This window comes from Geotrypetes seraphini, chromosome 6 (genome assembly GCF_902459505.1).
Source record: "Geotrypetes seraphini chromosome 6, aGeoSer1.1, whole genome shotgun sequence".
NCBI classification, from domain to species: domain Eukaryota; kingdom Metazoa; phylum Chordata; class Amphibia; order Gymnophiona; family Dermophiidae; genus Geotrypetes; species Geotrypetes seraphini.
In genome coordinates this window covers 38,007,791-38,026,345 of record NC_047089.1, presented here as the reverse complement: position 1 = coordinate 38,026,345, position 18,555 = coordinate 38,007,791, and the positions used below count along the sequence as shown (strand labels likewise).

General features: G+C 40.5%; 1 protein-coding gene across 3 annotated transcripts in view; it reads right to left on the bottom strand.

The window, feature by feature from the left end:
- Positions 1 to 2,655: 2,655 nt before the first annotated feature.
- The window catches only part of CUL5 (cullin 5), a 160,490-nt gene continuing 144,590 nt past the window's right edge, over positions 2,656 to 18,555 (bottom strand). For all 3 annotated transcript variants that reach the window (XM_033948346.1, XM_033948347.1, XM_033948348.1), the window contains exons 18-19: positions 11,925 to 12,048; positions 2,656 to 5,638 (exon numbers count right to left, since the gene is read on the bottom strand). In XM_033948346.1, coding sequence (XP_033804237.1) covers positions 5,444 to 5,638; positions 11,925 to 12,048 — 319 coding nt within the window. In that variant the 3' untranslated portion in view covers positions 2,656 to 5,443. The remainder of the gene's footprint in view (positions 5,639 to 11,924; positions 12,049 to 18,555) is intronic.

The following is an 18,555-nucleotide window of genomic DNA, read 5'->3' as shown; positions in this document are numbered from 1 at the left end:
AGTGATCATGACCAGGACATTATGCAGGTGCTGGATAATATTCAGTGCCGGCACTAGCATAGCTAAGCGACCAAATACAGGACGCACAAAAGGCCTTACTATCTGGTCCTTTGCCAGGCAGTTACTGGCATTGAATATTGTCTCTGCCTAAATAAGTGCCAGTTCCTCCTCAACTCCACCCCTAGTTTATGAATGGATATTAGACCTGATTATTTAGCAGCACTGCACAGTAAGTGCCACTGAACATCGGTGAGTAGCCTGCTTAGCATAAGTTTGAAAAATTAGGCTCTTGGAGTTTAGTTTCTTTGACTAATTTATCATCACAATGTTTTGTGAACATACAGATTTTTCCAATAAATTATTTGTAATATTCAAGATAATTTTGTTAGATTAAAAAGTTTAGAAGTCACTTGGAGAAGATGGATTCTCAAATCACAGCAGTTCAAGCAGCTTAGGTCATGTGAATTAAAGATATTTTGGGATTACATTGCCTATCAGAGATTTTGGAGAACAATGTTAAAACTAAGAATTTAAGACTGCTGAACTTCCCCAAGATATGCCACAGTCTCTCAGTTATCCGGCACCATGGGAATTGGTGGATGCTGGATAACTGTAGTTTCCAATGCAATAGATGTGAGACATTCTAGATCAGTGGTTCCCAACGGGGGCGCTACTGCCCACCGGTGGGTGCTGAGAAGTCTAAGGGGGGTATTTTGTGTCCAAGTCATATTGAGGGGGCATTGACAACCAGCTGCCACCTCCTTGAGCAATTGGCAAATCCAATGGTCACTGATGGCAGTACTATCATCTTTGTTTTGATGCTTCAACTTTTGACGCTTCAACTTTTTGCTGCCACAGCAACGTTCTCACCAAGTTCCGCAATACTGCCCCAAAGCTTCTTCTCTGACGCAAACCACCCAGGCAGAAACAGGAAGTGCGTCAGAGGAGAATCTTTAGGGCAGTTGCGCGGGACTTGGTGAGAACGTTGTCACATCTGGACACCTCAGAAAGAGAAAACTATGAAGAGCACCCGCGAAGGTGAGGGGAAGGGAGGAAGGTGACCCGATATGGAGGTGTAGTCAGACATGGAAGTCTGACTGACAGCCCGAAGATTAGCTTTAAGGATCCTTTCCCAGCAGTGTAGCAGTGAATTTTCACATCCAGATACTAAGAGAGCTGAAAGCAGGCTGCAGCACTGATCCTGGCTGTGGGATTGGTTGGAAAAGTGGGGTTTTGAAGGTTTCTGGATGTTCCCCCTCCTAAAAAATCCTAAAATCACCATTTTTAGAGATTGGAAAGTGTGAAGAATCTCTTTGTTGGCGCAAATATTTGAGGGTGGCTTCTTGGATTTTTTAGCACTCTTTTATTCTAAAGCTTCCTGCTTCTTCAAATCAGCAAATTTCACTTGGAAACTTGCTGGGATGGAGTCCTTGGGCTCTCCTCATGTGGACTCTTGTCAGGATTGTGCATATTTAGTGTTTTTAGGGCACTTTTGTGCCACAGCTGGGGGGTCAGCATCCAACTTAGCCTCTCCCCTGCTGAAGTTTCAAGTTTATTAAGTATTTGATAACCCACCTATCATTATATCTTGGCAGTTTCCACAAGAATAAAAATTGTTACAAACATGGGGGTTCATAGTAGAACATATAATCAGTAGGACAAATTAAATAGGGACACAAAAGGGGGAGAGAGAATAAATACAATATTCAAACGGGCTTACACAGTAGGGGGGGAGAGAGAAGAAGTACAGCACTACCTAGAAAGAGAGAGTTCTTAAGGAGTGAAGGCATCCTTAAATAGAAAAGTCTTTAGATTCATCCTATAAATGAGTAAGGAGGCTTCATTCCTGATATGGCTTGGAAGTGTGTTCCATAAAGTGGAGGCAACTACAGAGAAGATTGTTTTCCATGTGGTGTCATAAATTGCATGGTGAAGTGAGGGAATCGAAAGGAAATTTTGTTAGGAAGATCGTAAAGGTCGCGATGTTGAGTAAGGAATCAATAGTCTGTCGATGAAAGCCAGAGTGTTTACCTGCTTTGTTTTGATGACAAGGAGTAAAATTTTAAAGAAGGGTATGGTCAACCAGTGTGCATGTTTCAGGAGAGGAGCAACATCATATTTTTTTGCCTTGTACATGAGTTTAACCGCAGTATTTTATATTATCTGTAATAGTCTGATTTCTTTTTTATTTATACCATGGTAAAGGGAATTACAGTAGTCCAGATGTATTATAATTAGAGAGTGAATGAGGATGTTGATGGATTTTTGATCCAAAAAGAGCTGAAATTGAACAGATTATTTTAACTTATAAAATAATTTTTGTACACCTATAGAATAATTCAACAAAATGTCTGAGTTGCTATAGCAACTGCATCAGACCTACAGATCATCTTAAGGAATTCATAAACACACTCTCAATATGGCATATAAGTCATATATGATGCATTAATATAGGGGTCCTTTTATTAAGGCACACTAACCGATTTAGTGCATGTTAAATGCTAAAGTGCCCAAAGAATATAATGGCCGTCTTAGCATTATAAATCGGTTAGTGTGCCTCAATATAAGGACCCCATAATTACTCACCTATCTTTGTAGGAACACTGTCTACTTTTTTATCCCTAGATTCTCAGAAAATGAAGACATCAGAATGTCTTAACTAAGATAGCTTTTTATATTTTTATTTTGCAGGAAAATAAATTATACAACTTAAAAAATAAAATTCCAAAATTAAGCAATACATCAAAATAGTTCAGCTGGACTGTCATACAGAACTGCTACCATTCCAAACTGTACAGCATTATTCCCCTATGTAGTGGCACGCATTCAGATCTGTAAATGCAATAAGCAGATAAGGTTACACTCTAGGAAATTCAAGTTTGCTTGATACTCCAGACTGCATAAAGTGTGTGTGATAGGAAAGCTTTTAGGCACTACTTATTTCACAAATGTGCCCTAAGAAAAAGTATACAGCGATAGCATGCGAGCCATCGTTTATTATATGTAAATAGAAAACACAGTTTGACTATGAGTTAGGAAATCATCTGAAAATTGAACAAATCTTTTGCCGAATCATACTCAAAAAACTTGAACCTCACAGGACAATTAAATCCCAATCCAAATGATGTAAAATGCATTTCACTATATAATTATATTATACATTAAATTTTAAAAAGGTCAAAAACAAATATTTGCTTTATTTAGAATATCTCAAAATGAGTGGCATAAATTTAGAAAAATCAGGAGAAGCACAAACTTTGAGGACAATATTACTAGAAATGGAAAAGGAATGGAAGACTTCAAATTTTAAACAGAGATCTTCATTTTATAGGCCCCTACCAAGTAATGGTTTTCTTCCATTTTGCACTCAAATTTAAAAATCCTTAGTGGATTAATAAGGTTCTAAGAATGTCCCTAAACTTTTCAAAAACTAGCATTAAAAATATAATTTATTCCCTGGCTTTTATTTTTGTCTGACCAAACAATTTTACTGAAGGTCTCATGGCAGTGTATGTGACAGATTCAGATCTAACGCAGCACCTTTTTAGCTAGGTCTTTGGAGATAAACATTCTAAGCTTAACTTCAGTATTAAAAGTGCATTGTTGCCATATTGCATTAGAAGAAGTTTTAAAAAATATTTATACTATTACTTTCTTTTAAATACTGTGAACCTTCCAATTTTCACACAGAACAGTGTTAAGTGCATTTTGGTGAAACTGACCTGATAAAAGGATGCTAAAATTAATTCTGCATCTTCAGCAAATTGCTGGTGTGATTTTTCAGAATAAACCTTCTTCCAAAATATAAAGAATGATGGAAAAATATAGGCACCTTGTCAAAGATGAATTTTAAAAATAACCACAAATATTTTGATAACTTATGGTATTTCAATTCTTTATACATCTATTGAGAATAAATCATACTGTGCACCTGTTCATTGTCTCGATAAAAATAACACAATTATGACAATTAGGAGTAACACATGCCTAAAGGTAACTGGAAACAATTTTAAATATGCAAAAATTAAGAACACTTTTTAACAAAATTACAATAGAATACTAAATCTAAACATTCGCTTCCAGATTCCAAAATAGTTGTTCTGTTTTCCCCAATCATCCCTACACAACCTTTAACTTTTACATTGTCTTTTTATTCAGTGAAAATGTACTGCTGCAGAAATGAAAACTTAATCCTTACTACTATTTCTATTGTAGCAAATTACGTTTCTCAATTTAAAATATAATTTATTACCACTGATGCAGCTGGCATTACACTAAGCACCATTTAACTTTGAATTAAAACCCTGTAGTGTCAACAAGCCTGCCACTACAATGCTACTCTTAACTGTGTTGGCTTCCCCCTCCCCATTTTTTACATTTCCTTTTAAATCAGACATTTCCTTAAAGCTATTGGATCTGTAAAGGACCTACCAGCATTATACAACTGAATAAACCAAATCAATGAGAAGAACGGATGAAAAAATTGAGAGAGAGAGATCAACATCATTTTACATTTCAAATCCACAAGTATTCTGCATGAACTTACTTTAATACATTTATATTTTCCTGTTGCTACAAATAAACCCACACACTCAATGCAAATTGTGAATATACAAAGGAATACAACTAAAATAGTTGTTTATTTTCTTTAAGTAGACCCATCTGTATAAAACACATCAGTATATTTCTTCTCTTTTATAGTTATGCACAAGCGGCACATAAAAAAAGCTTCACTTTTGTTTCAATGATGATACAATCTGCCATAGGAGGAAATTAATGGGGCATATTCATGTTTACAGCAAAACAAAGCAAATTAAATCACTTCCTAAAGGAAAGCCAACGTTTACCAACTGAAAATATATTAGCACACCTTTGACTTTATGTGTGTATCGCAATAAAATCCAATCACTATAATGAAGCACTGCATGAGCCAACAGGTTGCTACTAAAATATATCTTCAATTGTGATGTGTTTTTAAACTCCACTTTCTCAAATGTTTCACCTAGAAGACCACCCAGGCATCAAAAACAAAGTGAAAGTGCTGTGTCTAATCCTAATTGCATTTCTGTTATATACAAAACAGCGGTTTCTCAGTGCATAAATATCTGTAATTCCTTGTGCAGAAAAAGTGTATCTAAAGAAAACAAAACCAAACAAACCTGTAATCTTCCTGCTGAATGTAAAATAAATCTGCCTTTAAAAGCTTGTAAGAGGCTCTTCTCGCTTTCCACAAAACAGCATGCTGTTAAAAGTGTGCAACATGAAGGAAAGGCCATCATGCTAACTAATTGGCAAAACTGAGTCTTTTCATAAGATAAGGCGGGGATTTCTTTTATTTATGCAAGGAGAGCAGAACAAGTCCATTCCCAGCACAAATTCTTGAAGTCATCGGTTCCAACCAAACCTTAACACCAGTTTTCAACTGTTCCCAAAAGTCTTCACATTATGCCATGTATATGAAGGTGTTGATGTCGGATTCATCTCTTCTGATATACTTGTGCTCTATAAGCCATTCAATTTGTTCTTTTATCATTTTTTTCTGAGGCAAAAACATATTTTTCAAGATTTCTACCAGTTCAGTCTGAAGTTGTGCATTGGTAATCTTCTTCCTCATTTTCATTATTTGGATGATAGCCTCCTGCAATAAAATATTGCATTTGTGAAATTTAAAATTATATTCAATTTTATGCTTTCATTCATTCAAACTTGATTTATCCATCCTTCTCAAAGACAAGTAAAATAACACATTAAATAAATCATCACCATAACCACAAAATCATAAATTAAAAATAGAGTATAACATTTATATTAAAATCAGTCTAGCGGTCAGTTTTCAAAACACATTTCAATGTAGACAGAAAACTGGCCTGTTTGAAAATTGTCCTTTAAAAATGCACAAGGATCCATGCAGTGGCATAGTAAGGGAAGGAGGCACCCAGAGCGGTAGCTCCTGGCACCGCCACATGGTATGCCCCTCCCTGCATGATTCCGTGTCACGCACACCTCCTCCCTCGCTTACCTCCTGACATCTTGGCCAGCAGCAAGCAGCATCTCCTCTCTGCCTCTCGCACCGGCCTTGGCTCTCTCTCTCTGACATAACTTCCTGGTCCCGAAATCAGGAAATGATTTCAGAAGGAGAGCAGAGGCCAGACAGTAACAGGAAGGAGGTGCTACTTGCAGCCAGAAATTTCAAGAGGTGGGTGTGCAGAGAGGAAGAAAAGTGCCCAGACAATGCCCAGGATGATGTATTCCTCCCTGCAAAAAAACAAAAGGAATTGACCCCAAAATATCCACAAAGAAGAAAATCCAGAGAAAAACCAAAATCTCTGTGGAATGACGATGTTCCTAAATGGACTTTATTTGAAAGTGTCAAAGTTCCAAAGTACACTGAAATCATCCACATAAAATAATTTCATCCACATAAAAATAAATCATCCACATAAAAGCCTTAAAGGACCTAGTCCGCTAGGGATACAGGACCCAACACGGTCTGTGTTTCAACAAAAAGTCTTCTTCAGGGGTCCCTTGGGGTCCTATAAAGGTGAATACGTGGGAAACAATTGTGTGGTGAGCCTGAAGTGAGACACTGCTTGCACCTTGGATGATTTATTTTTATGTGGATGATTTCAGTGTACCTTTGAAACTTTGACACTTTCAAATAAAGTCCATTTAGGAACATCGTCACTCCACAGAGTTTTTTTGGTATTCCACCCTGCCCCCCTTACTACGCCACTGGATCCATGCATTTGTATATTTGGCCAAACAAGAGAGTTCACCATGCATGTGCACGTGCCTGCCTCTGTTATACGGGATACAGCCAATAAAGTCTCTAGCTAATATAATTCAATACAAAAGGGAGATGGGAGCTTACATGAGAGTAAGTATCCTACTGTCCTCCGAGATAATCTGTCACGGATAAGTAACTGTTTTCTTTGAGGTTAATCAAGATGTATTCTCACAGGTAGATTGTATTCAAGCAGTTTTGGGGAAAAATCTAGGGCACTGCCCTCATATCAGATGGCAAACCTCTTCCATTTAAAGGTATAAGAACTACTAGAAAGTCAGAAACTGAGACACACTATCACGTAAGTTAAGGAAGTCTACCACTACTCTCTCAACATCCAAGATTTCAGAGCTAGGGACTGAAGGTTAGGATGCAGAAGGGTTCCCCAATCCTGAGTGATCAGTGTTGTAAAACATTCCAGCCCCCAAGGTTCTCTGAAAGAAAGCTTCATGAAAAGAGGAAATCATATGTGTCTTGGGCAATTAGAATAATTGTTATTCAATTCTACTTGAGTTTCAGAAAAGTTTTCATTACAGAAAGAAGGCCCTGCTTCCAGTGGAGAAAAAACGCAGAGGCTAGCCTGCTGTTTAATCCCTGTCTGGAACAAAACTGAGGAACTCTCTTGTTGTAGTGTGTCAAAAGGTTCTATCACAGGGGTGCCCACTCTTCAGGGCTATGTTTTTATTCTGAAACCACATGTGAAGTTACAAAATCCGACTCAGTCTGTTCAGCAGCTAGTTGTTTTTTCCTGCCAGATATGCTTCCGAGGGACATTCATTGCAAGATGGCCTATTCTGATCAATTCCTGACATAGGAAGTATGGATCTGACCCTCCTCTGCTTCTTGACATAATACAGTGCAACCTGGTTATCTATCTGTATTGGAATAATTTGATTTGATAATCAATCTCTGAAAGTTCTTAAAGCGTTCCAGATTATTCTTAGCCCCAGGAAATTTATTTAATGAAGCTTTTCTTCAGTGGAACACAATAATTGTAGAATCCCTCCATATGAGTTCCTCATACCAGGTTTGATGCATCCATGATTAGAATTTTCTGAATTTTTGGAATTTGGAAAGGAATTCATTTTGTCAGATTGGATTAAACTATTCAACAAGACAGATATGATGGATATGATGTCTTGAAGGTTCCTTGTAGCTTGTGACCACTGGGTGGACAGAGTCCATTTAGCCTGCCTCAAACTGAGGCAAGCCATAAGAGTTACATGAACTATAGAGGCTATGTGGGGTCCAGCATCCTGAACATTTAACCAGCTGTTACTTTTGCATTTGTAGTACTACTGAAATAAGAGTTAAGATCCAATGCTGTGAAAGAAATGCAGATGCTAAAGTCACATCTAGCAGGGTTCCTATGAATTCCAATTTCTGTAATGGGCTTAGTTGAGAGTTGTGATTGTTCAATATAAACTAACACCTTCAAGTACCGAAATGTTCATGTGCATTGATCCTTTTGTACCTTCCTCCGCTGTGCTCTTGACTAGCCAACTGTCCAAGAACACGTGTAACCCATCTGCATAGAGATGCTATGACAACTGCTGACTCTTGGTGCTAATGTGAGGCCAAATGGCAGTACTAGAAGCAGTATTTCCCTACTATGAATCTCAGATACTCTCTGTGACTTGGATACATCTGTATGTAGATAGAAGCCTTTTCAAGTCCAGAAAGCAAAAACACCCTCTTTTTTGGCAGAATAAGAGTATCTAAGAAAAGAATTCTGAACTTTATTTATTTATTTATTCATCATTTCAATACATCCAATATACATAGAATGTTAAAGGAATACAAAAGTATAACATAACCTAATTGTTCGGACTAAGCACCAAGAAATAGAACAATGTAATACAGTCAACAATCTGGAGAGAAAGAGCAAAATTAAAAAAAAACCCTCGGGAAAAGGGGATTCATATACAATAAGAAAAAATAGAAATAAAGAAATAGAGCAGTTATTAGATGTTAACATTCCCATTTAAATTAAACACTGCACTAAATAACATGTTTCATTCTGGCTGCGTCGAGACTCCTTTACCCTCTAAGAAAAAGCCTAATTGGATAGGTTAAAAATATATTTACTCCCTTGGTAAGAAATAAAACATTTACACGGAAATCTCAATTGAAACACTGTCCCCACGGCAATCACTTTTGGATGAAATAATAGAAATTCTTTCCTCCTGGCTTGTGTCCATTTTGAGACATCTGGGAATATATATACCCTTTCACCTAAATAGGTGACTTAAATTAAAGTATAATTTCAACAGCATTTCTTTATCTTGTAAAAAGACAAGAGAGACCAACAATGTCACCCATCCCTGAATTGCAATATCAGAAGATTGCAATATAGCAGAGACATCCAATTGTGTATTTTCAGCTACTACAGCTTTTTCCTTTTGCATTTGTTTTAAATAGTAAATTCTCTGTACTGGGGGGAGACTTGCTTCCAAAACTGTTTAAGACTGTTTAACATAAAGTTCTTAAAAAGTTCCTGTGGGGACATAAACTTGGCGAATGGAAAATTAAGAATCCTTAAATTCAAATTTTTTTATTGGTTTTTTAAGTTTTCAATCTTCCTTGGTCTCTGTTGTTAACTTCTCTAAGTTTTTCAAGTCTACCTGGTTCTGTTGAACAGAAGCCTCTAAAAGACTTATCCTAGAGGTAGAATTTAAGGTAACAGAAACAAAGTTCGTGAATACCGAGCGTAAGCTCTCAATCGCCGTCCAGAAATAATCCATTGTTACTGCCTGTGGTCTCACAAGTGACTTGAGGGGGTGGAGATAATTGCCAGGTTATCTTTGGTTTCTGCCCTGGAAAGAGAACTCCAGGCTCCAACGAACTCACCACCGTTTGCTCCCACTGGCTCCACACTCCAAGGATGCAATGGCTCCAACCCAGGAGTCGGCATTGTAATCACTTCCAGGTCTTCTTCGGCTGCAGAGCGTGCCTCTCTCAATGTGCTCGGCGAGCCCTCCTGCATTATCTGCCCTGCCGATGTTTCTACGGGCATTGGGAGGGTGTGTGATCCTCATGGGCTCAGTGAGAGCAACAACTTGCCATCCAAGCTGTGAGCTTCCCTACTCACAGCAGTGGAAACGCCCGAAGTGGAAGGTTGGACTGTAAAGGCTGTAATTACAGTATGCCGTGGCGTTGAAGAGCCAGAGGTAGGTGGAGGTAAACCCTCTGTTTCCCCCTTCTTTTAGGCATAAGAAAAGTCTTCCCACTATATTAATTGGGAAAATTCACCCTCAGAATGGGAGCTCTCTTCTCAGCAAACTGCTCTAGACGCCATCTTGCCCATTCAATTCTGAACTTTTCTTTAACCAAGATACTTGTTCAGGGCTCTTAGGTTTAAGATGGGATGAAACCTCACCCATCTTTTAGATTATCAAGGAGTACTTAGAATAAAATCCCTTCCTTCTTTCCCTTGGTAGAACGGGCTCAGCTGCATTGGCCTGTTTGAGGGAAGAGAGTTCCTTAGCAATTGCTGATGCTGAGAGCTTAACTTTGATTCTCTCAGTATGCAATTTGGAAGAATATTCTCTGCAGACAGTAACCTTCACTGGACAATTTTCAGAACCCACTGGTCTGAGATTACAAGAGGCCAGATTGCTGCAAAAAAAATTCCAGCTCTCTCCCACTGAAGGCTGTCGATTGCGGGGATTGAAGTTATGCTCTGCTGGATCCAGTCTCTGGTTTTGACTGTCAATTGACTGGGCCCTTGGTTGTCTTGTGTGAGAGTAAGGTCCCTGTGATCTCTTTTTTCTACTATAACACCTCAAAGGAAGGGCAGTCTTAAAATGGACCTGAACAGAATCCTAAGAGGGTCTGACTGCTGCTTGATGAAGGTAGCAGCCTCTTGTATCTTATCCCTAAACAGATTCTCTGCACAGCACAGCACATTTTTTAACAAGAAAACAACACCGAAGAAAAAAAGGGAAAACTGACAAAGTCAGAAAGCCGTGAGAGCGGGAAGGCAAGAAAAAGTTTAACGACCATTAAACTGTGTCGTCTTAGCTCCGTGGAAACAAAAAATCAGAGGAGATGTGTGCCCTGCTTCAGGCAGGAAGGCACTCATGCATGCGCGGTGCAGGCTATCGCGAACTTTCTAAAGACTTAAAGTGGTGATGCACTTTTGAAGTGGTCTGTACAGGGGCTCCATCGGTGACATCACCCATGTATGATAATATGCTGCCTGCTTGTCCTGGGATAATATCCTCTCTTAATGTGGGCTAGAGGGAAGAGATTTTTATTTTGTATTGTTGATGTTGTATTTACTTGATGGAATCCATTCCTTACAATTCTATGTTGAATTGTATTGAAAAATTTATAAAAAAAAAAAAAAATTATGAATTGGAGGGGACAAAGAAGAGCCCTGGGACTTCCAACAAGACAACTGTCGAGAGGCTGTTATAGGGGAAAGCACCCTCCAGGGATTCAAGAAAGGGTTAGATAAGTTCCTGCTGAACCAGAATGTACACAGGTAAGGCTATACTCAAATAGGGCACTGGTCTTTGACCAAAGGCCATCACATGAGCGGGCTTGCTGGGCACGATGGACCACTGGTCTGACCCAGCAGCAGCAATTCTTATGTTCTTATTTCTTGACTGCATAGAAACCTAACAGTAGAAATTTCCAAAACCAACTCAACTGTTACACCACCAACATTCAGCTACATAACAAGATTTCATGGTTCACTGTATCAAATGCAACTGAAATGTCAAATTGTAACAATATAGTTTGTTGACCCTTTGACAATGACTCTAATTTTTAACATCAGTGCCAATAATAAAATTTCAGTACCATGACAATTTGGGAAAACAAATTGGGACTGATGTAATATTTGGAAATGTTCCAAATAGTTGGATAGTTGTTTACTCACAATGGCTTGCTTCCATAAATAATAAAAGTATATTGGCAATAGGTCTAAGACTACTCAGAAGAGACAGAACAACATTTGCCACATGTCATCGTGTGCTGAATTCAGGAAATCACTGGGGCAGGGGTCTAAAGGAAAAGTATAGGTTCCAAAATCTACAATTATTTCTAAAAGGCAATAAATCCTGTCACAATATCCCAGAATAAAAAAATATATATATATTGACACAGTTTTATGTTCAGAAAGTGTACTAACCTGGGTCCTTAATATTCTTAGCTGAACTATTCCTTCATTTTCTTCTTCTCTCATTCTTTCAGTAGTGAGCTGTAACCGTCCAATCAAATTTATTTTCCCTCTCTTCTGAACTTTTGCATTTTTTCTGTAATACACCAATAGATATGGAACAATTTGTACCATCTAGACCTAGGAATGTGTTGTCAGCACAATAAATATCACTGGTGAGTCATGGGACCTGAGGTACATGCAAAGATGGGCAATGATTCTAAAGATTTCCTGGAAAGCTTCCAGTTTTAGATATGTGCATTGTTTTTCCATTATGCCACTGACTGCTGCTCTTCAGCTGATTGTATGATACAGCTTACAAATAAACCTGTTGAAGTACACACAATTCTTAAACTAGGAGATGGGAGGATACAAGCTCTCTATACTTATAATTGCTATTCCCTAATGAAACTAGTAAACAATTACTTGTTCGATGACACTAGCTACAGTGAATCATACTGATTGAATAATTTTAACCTTTTATTTAATCCATCACTGTTCTATTTCTCATAAAAATCACTTCTTTTCAAAATCACAGGTCTCTGGAATGACCTTACTATCCCGCTACGGAACCTGAGCTCCCTCCATTTATTCCGCAAGCAACTAAAAACCTGGCTCTTCTCTAACATGTAATTTCTTTTCCCTTACTTTTCCACTCGTTTTATAAACTTGTGTAAACCTTTTCCTACCCTTTCTCATTTTTAAGTTCTTGTAAACCGTGCCGAGCTCTACTTCCGTGGAGATGATGCGGTATATAAACTTTAGGTTTAGTTTAGTTAGTTTAGTTTAAAACTTCCTACTTTGCCCTTCCTGCCCCTCAAAGTTCAGTCTCTTTCTTTTCCCTCCCTAGGCTTAACCTCCCTATCATAGCTTTCTCTCTGTTTCCCTCTGTATTCCAGGCTCAACCCTCCTATACTACTACTCTCTCCCACTCCTTGCAACCCCTCCAACTCATCTTGAGCTTTGGGGCCACCCTAAAATCCTCGTCTTGCTTCCTCTTCCTGGTGCTACAGGCTGAGGCTGATACTGCAGCTTCCTTTCTCTTTTTCCCCAATTGTATTGTTGAAGCTGTAATGCTCTCCTTGTGGCCTGCACAGCCAGAGGTATTGACTCTAATCATCCCATTAAATTCTTTCATTTTGTGCAGAATTCCTTCAATAATACTGTTGTGAGAACCAGGTTCTGTTACCATATGCCTGAGAAAGTATAATTACTTACCTGTAATGAGGATAATGCAGCCATACTTGCATCCCTCTGATTTTAGAAAGTTACACAGGTAAGTTATAGCATGTGTAACCTAATTTAATAATGAGCTGCTAATTGGTGTTAATGAGCAACAGGCTATAATTGGCCTTCACTGGCATTAACTGGCATCAATTACCAGTTATGCATATAAATGCCCTTAGTCACTATGGCCCAGATTCAATAACCTGCCTGATCCGGGCAGGTCCGACAAATTCAGGAAAGAAAAATATGCAGATGGGTGAGGGCGATCGGAGGAATGCCCCCATCTGCCTGCACAGATCGCTGTTGTGCGATCCGCACACTTATGCAGACCATCTATAGATGGTCTGCGCATGCCCGTCAGAGCTGCAATTTTTTTTTTTTTTTAACTTTACTGTATCTCTGTGCCGGCTTTATTTTTCTTTTGCCCGTGGTTTTAACCCGCTAGAAGCCCGTAGGTTAAAACCATGGGCTAGCACTGCGGAGCAGGCAGATCTGGACAGCGGGAGGCATTCGGGGCAGCAAGAGATCGGGGCTGACAGGGCAGAGAGCAAGGTGGCAGAAGGTAGGGCAGCCGGAAAGGGCTTGAGCGACTGGTCCCCAGCAGTCGCTTCTTTTGTGATCAGCCAGCCCAGTCAGTGTGCCTGAAAAATGTTGGTGAATCATTGCCTTGCTGGATTTGCATGCCATTTCCCTAATTTGCATGCATGGATCGGATCTGGTGCAGCCAGAAGGTTAATGAATTGGGTCAGGGTCGTAAAGGGGTACACAATCGGTTTGCTTAGTGTATCTAGCCCTATAAGTTCCACACTAAAATTCCAGAGCATGCAATTTAAAGAGGGGCATGGATGGTTCAAGAGCATATCAGGCAGCTACATAAATGAGTTACAGAATACCAGCATTTATGCACCTAACTGCCTACACAGTTAGGTGTGAGCCATTTATGCCAAACACTGAACTTGAATACCATATTTTTCGCTCTATAAGATGCAGCAACCTGTAGAGGAGGAAAACCCAGGGAAAAAAAATTCCTACTGCCCTGGTGGTCTAGTTGTAGGCTGGGACAGGGTCTTATAGAGTGAAAAATCCATAGGCAGCATAGACACCTCCCCCCCCAACCCCCCGTAGGCAGCAGAGGCACACACACCCCATAGGCAGCACAGGCACACACCCCCACACCCCCCGGCAACTTTTTAAGTCCCCTTTCCACGCTCCTGCCTGCCTCCTTCACCGGACGGCTCTTCTTCGGTTCGGACAGAGCGGCACCGAAGGCAGGCGCGTTCGCGTTCCTGCCTGGTCTGGCACTGCTCCCCGACTGCAACATAAGAACATAAGAATTGCCGCTGCTGGGTCAGACCAGTGGTCCATCATGCCCAGCAGTCCACTCACACAGCAGCCCCCAGATCAAAGACCAGTGCTCTAAATGAATCCAGCCTCACCTGCGTACGTTCCAGTTTAGCAGGAACTTGTCCAACTTTGTCTTGAATCCCTGGAGGGTGTTTTCCCCTATAAAAGACTCCGGAAGAACGTTCCAGTTTTCTACCACTCTCTGGGTGAAGAAGAAATTCCTTACACTTGTACGGAATCTATCCCGTTTCAACTTTAGAGTGTGCCCTCTCGTTCTCCCTACCTTGGAGAGAGTGAACAATCTGCCTTTATCTGCTAAGTCTATTCCCTTCAGTATTTTGAATGTTTCGATCATGTCCCCTCTCGGTCTCCTCTTTTCAAGGGAGAAGAGGCCCAGATTCTCCAATCTCTCACTGTACGACAACTCCTCCAGCCCCTTAACCATTTTAGTCGCTCTTCTCTGAACCCTTTCGAGTAGTACCATGTATGGTGACCAGTGCTGGACGCAGTACTCCAGGTGAGGGCACATCATGGCCCGGTACAGCGGCATGATAACCTTCTCCGATCTGTTTGTGATCCCCTTCTTAATCATTCCTAGCATTCTGTTTGCCCTTTTTGCCGCCGCAGATTACGCGGACGGCTTCATCGACTTGTCGATCAGAATTCCCAAGTCTCTTTCCTGGGAGGTCTCTCCAAGTATCGCCCCGGACATCCTATATTCATGCATGAGATTTTTGTTACCAACATGCATCACTTTACACTTTTCCACGTTGAACCTCATTTGCCATGTCGATGCCCATTTCTCGAGCTTGATTATGTCACATTGCAGATCTTCGCAATCCCCCTGTGTCTTCAATACTCTGAATAACTTTGTACCGTCCGCAAATTTAATCACATCACTCGTCATACCAATGTCCAGAACATTTATAAAGATGTTGAAGAGCAAGGGTCCAAGCACCGAGTCCAGTGGCACCCCATTGGTGACGCTCTTCTAGTCTGAGTATTGTCCATTTACCCCAACTCTCTGTTTCCTATGCTCCAGCCAGTTTTTAATCCACGTGAGTATTTCACCCTCGATTCCATGGCTTGCAATTTTCCAAAGTAGTCATTCATGTGGAACCTTGTCAAACACCTTCTGAAAATCCAGATATACAACGTCGACCGGGTCGCCCTTGTCTCTCTGCCTGTTTACTCCCTCGAAGAAGTGCAGCAAGTTCATATGCAGTACCTGAACACTGGAGGGTGACCACTGTAATGTCAATTTTTAAATGGGTTCCAGGGAGGGGAGCAGTTTACCGGACCGGAGGAGAGTTGTGGGGTGTCCCGTTGCTGGTCCCGGTTGTGCAGCGGCGGCTTCCTCTTTCCTGGCCGGCGGCGCAGTCAGGCACTTACAGAGACGGACCCCTGACGTCATTGGGTCCGTCTCCGACAGCGTAAAAAGCACCCGCTGCTGTGGCCATACTGGGAGCAGTTTACCGGACCGGAGGAGAGTTGTGGGGTGTCCCGTTGCTGGTCCCGGTTGTGCAGCGGCGGCTTCCTCTTTCCTGGCCGGCGGCGCAGTCAGGCACTTACAGAGACGGACCCCTGACGTCATTGGGTCCATCTCCGACAGCGTAAAAAGCACCCGCTGCTGCGGTTGCGGCCGCAGGGCGTGGCGGGAGCCCCTTAGGAGCCACGTGGAGTCCGGGAGCCGGTAGTGGGCAATTTAATTTGGGGTACATAGACCCGGATCGGATCCTGCTCCCTATTATTGGATCTAAGATGTTTATTCCATGTCTGCTGCAGTGAGGATGTCGTTGAAGTTTTTCTTTTTCTAATAATGCCGAAAAGACGAGGAAGGAACACCGGAGGAGCCTCCCAGCGACCCTTGACCCCAGTGGTTACTATTGATGATTTTCTCCGACGCCTACAACGGGAACAAGAAGGGTCGGGGGCTAGCTCGTTGGGGACACCACCGGAGAGTAGTGCAGTGGGTTCCCCTGAGCATGATGTCACTCTTAGCCCCGACGTTAGGACGCCACCCCTCCAACCGACGCCACAAGCTGCCAGCTCCCCACGGGACCAGAATCCACCTGAGGAGGTGGTTTCTTCTTTGTCCACAGAGGCTAGTATGGAGGGCTCGCCGAATATGACAACGGGACTTGCGACCGGGACAACAGAGGTTGGAGGAATACAAGACGTCACTGAGGTAAAGCTAATTTCAGAACATTTAGATACTACACCATTACAACTTTTCTCACCTACAAAACCTCCTACAGTCACACTCGAAGCATTATGGGACTTGGTAGTGAATCTGGGGAATTCCTTAAATCCTCAAATAAAAAGTTTGGATAAAGAATTAAAAGAACAAAAGGAAGAAATAAAAGTTTTAAAGCAAGATATGTTACAATTTAAAACAGAGACACAAAATACAAATAAGGAGCTAACGCTACTGAAACAAAATCAAGATATGTTGGTTAAAGATAATATATTACTCAGGAAGAAGTTGGAAGTGCAGGAGAATAATGGTCGAATAAATAACTTGAGGTTTATAAATTTTCCAAGAATCCTGTCAACTTCTCCTAGAGAAATGGTGAAAAGATACTTTATGGAAATTTTGGAAATTCCTGAAAACTCCTTACCTCCTCTTACAAGAGTGTATTACCTACCTACTAAGCCCCAATTCAAAGAAGAAGAAAAAATTGAGGAACCCCGGGAGAGGCCATTGGACATTTCGGCTATACTGGAACAATCAGATAGAGAATTGGCTGTTCCAGCTACTCTCTTGTTGTCTGTTGCTTTGGCTCCAGACAAGGATTGGATATTAAAACTTTTCTTTAAAAATAGATCCAAAGACTTCCTGGGGCAGCATATTCAGATTTTTCCTGATGTCTCTAGAGAGACTCAAAAAAGAAGAAAAGAATTTTTAATTCTAAAACCTGGAGTGACTCAAATAGGGGGTATTTTCTTCTTGAGATATCCATGTAAATGTGTAGTTAGATATTTATCATTGAAGTATATATTTACAGAGCCATCTCAACTGATTAGCTTTCTCTCAATGAAACGTCTAGAAAAAGGAATAACAACGTCCATGGAAAGTTAGCTTCCTGCACTTTAGTCAGATAAGGATTTTTCTTAATTAATTAATTTGAATTATATATGTTCTACTCTTAATTATGGATCCAATAATATTGAGGACTAGTGTGAGATCAGCTAGATCAGTATTTCCTTGTAGTAATATTAATTTTGCAATTTTTAGTTTAATATGTTGTTTGATCTCACTTTACTGTACAAGATGTATACGCTTGGAAATATTGAAAAATTTTATAAACAAATAATAAAAAAAAAAAAAAAAATGGGTTCCAGGGATGACTGAGACATGACAGACCAGTAAGCCTAATGTCAGTTGGAAATACGAGTCAGACTTCTCAAAATACTCCCGACTAGGTGAATCAGAGAATGTGCATTGAGGAGTAAGTCAATGGTCTGATTCAGGAGATAATTCCTCCAGTGATGACGACGCATTACGTGGGTCCTTGTCAATTCAGATGCTTGATGTCAAGCTATGCATGACCTTTCCTCGATCGACACTTTGATGTATCCTTGGGCTAAGCTGAGGTAGGCATGAAAGCCTTTAAACACCTGTGCAGACTGCATTTGCAGTAGCCCCATAAGCTCTTGTCTGAGAATAGCCCAGATTTCCTCCTGGGAAGACAGTGCCGGTACCAGAAGAGACATTGGCATAGAAGCAGTCTGCTGTACTAGATGTCAAGGCGAGAGAGAACTCGATGTCGAGGCACACTTATGAGGAGACATCAATTGGATGGAAGGAGAGTGGTCCTCGGTGCATTGACAATGTCAACACTTGGGAGGATGCAAAGACATACCTAGAAGGGGAAGAATGTTTGTGCTTCTTAGCTTTCTTACTGAAACATGATAAAAACAAGAAAATATGAGGAAAATACTAAAAATTAAGTATGGAAAGGCACAAAAAAAAGGCAAAAGTCTGACAAAGTGAAGAGAAAACTAAAGACACAGCTTCTCAGCTCTGCAG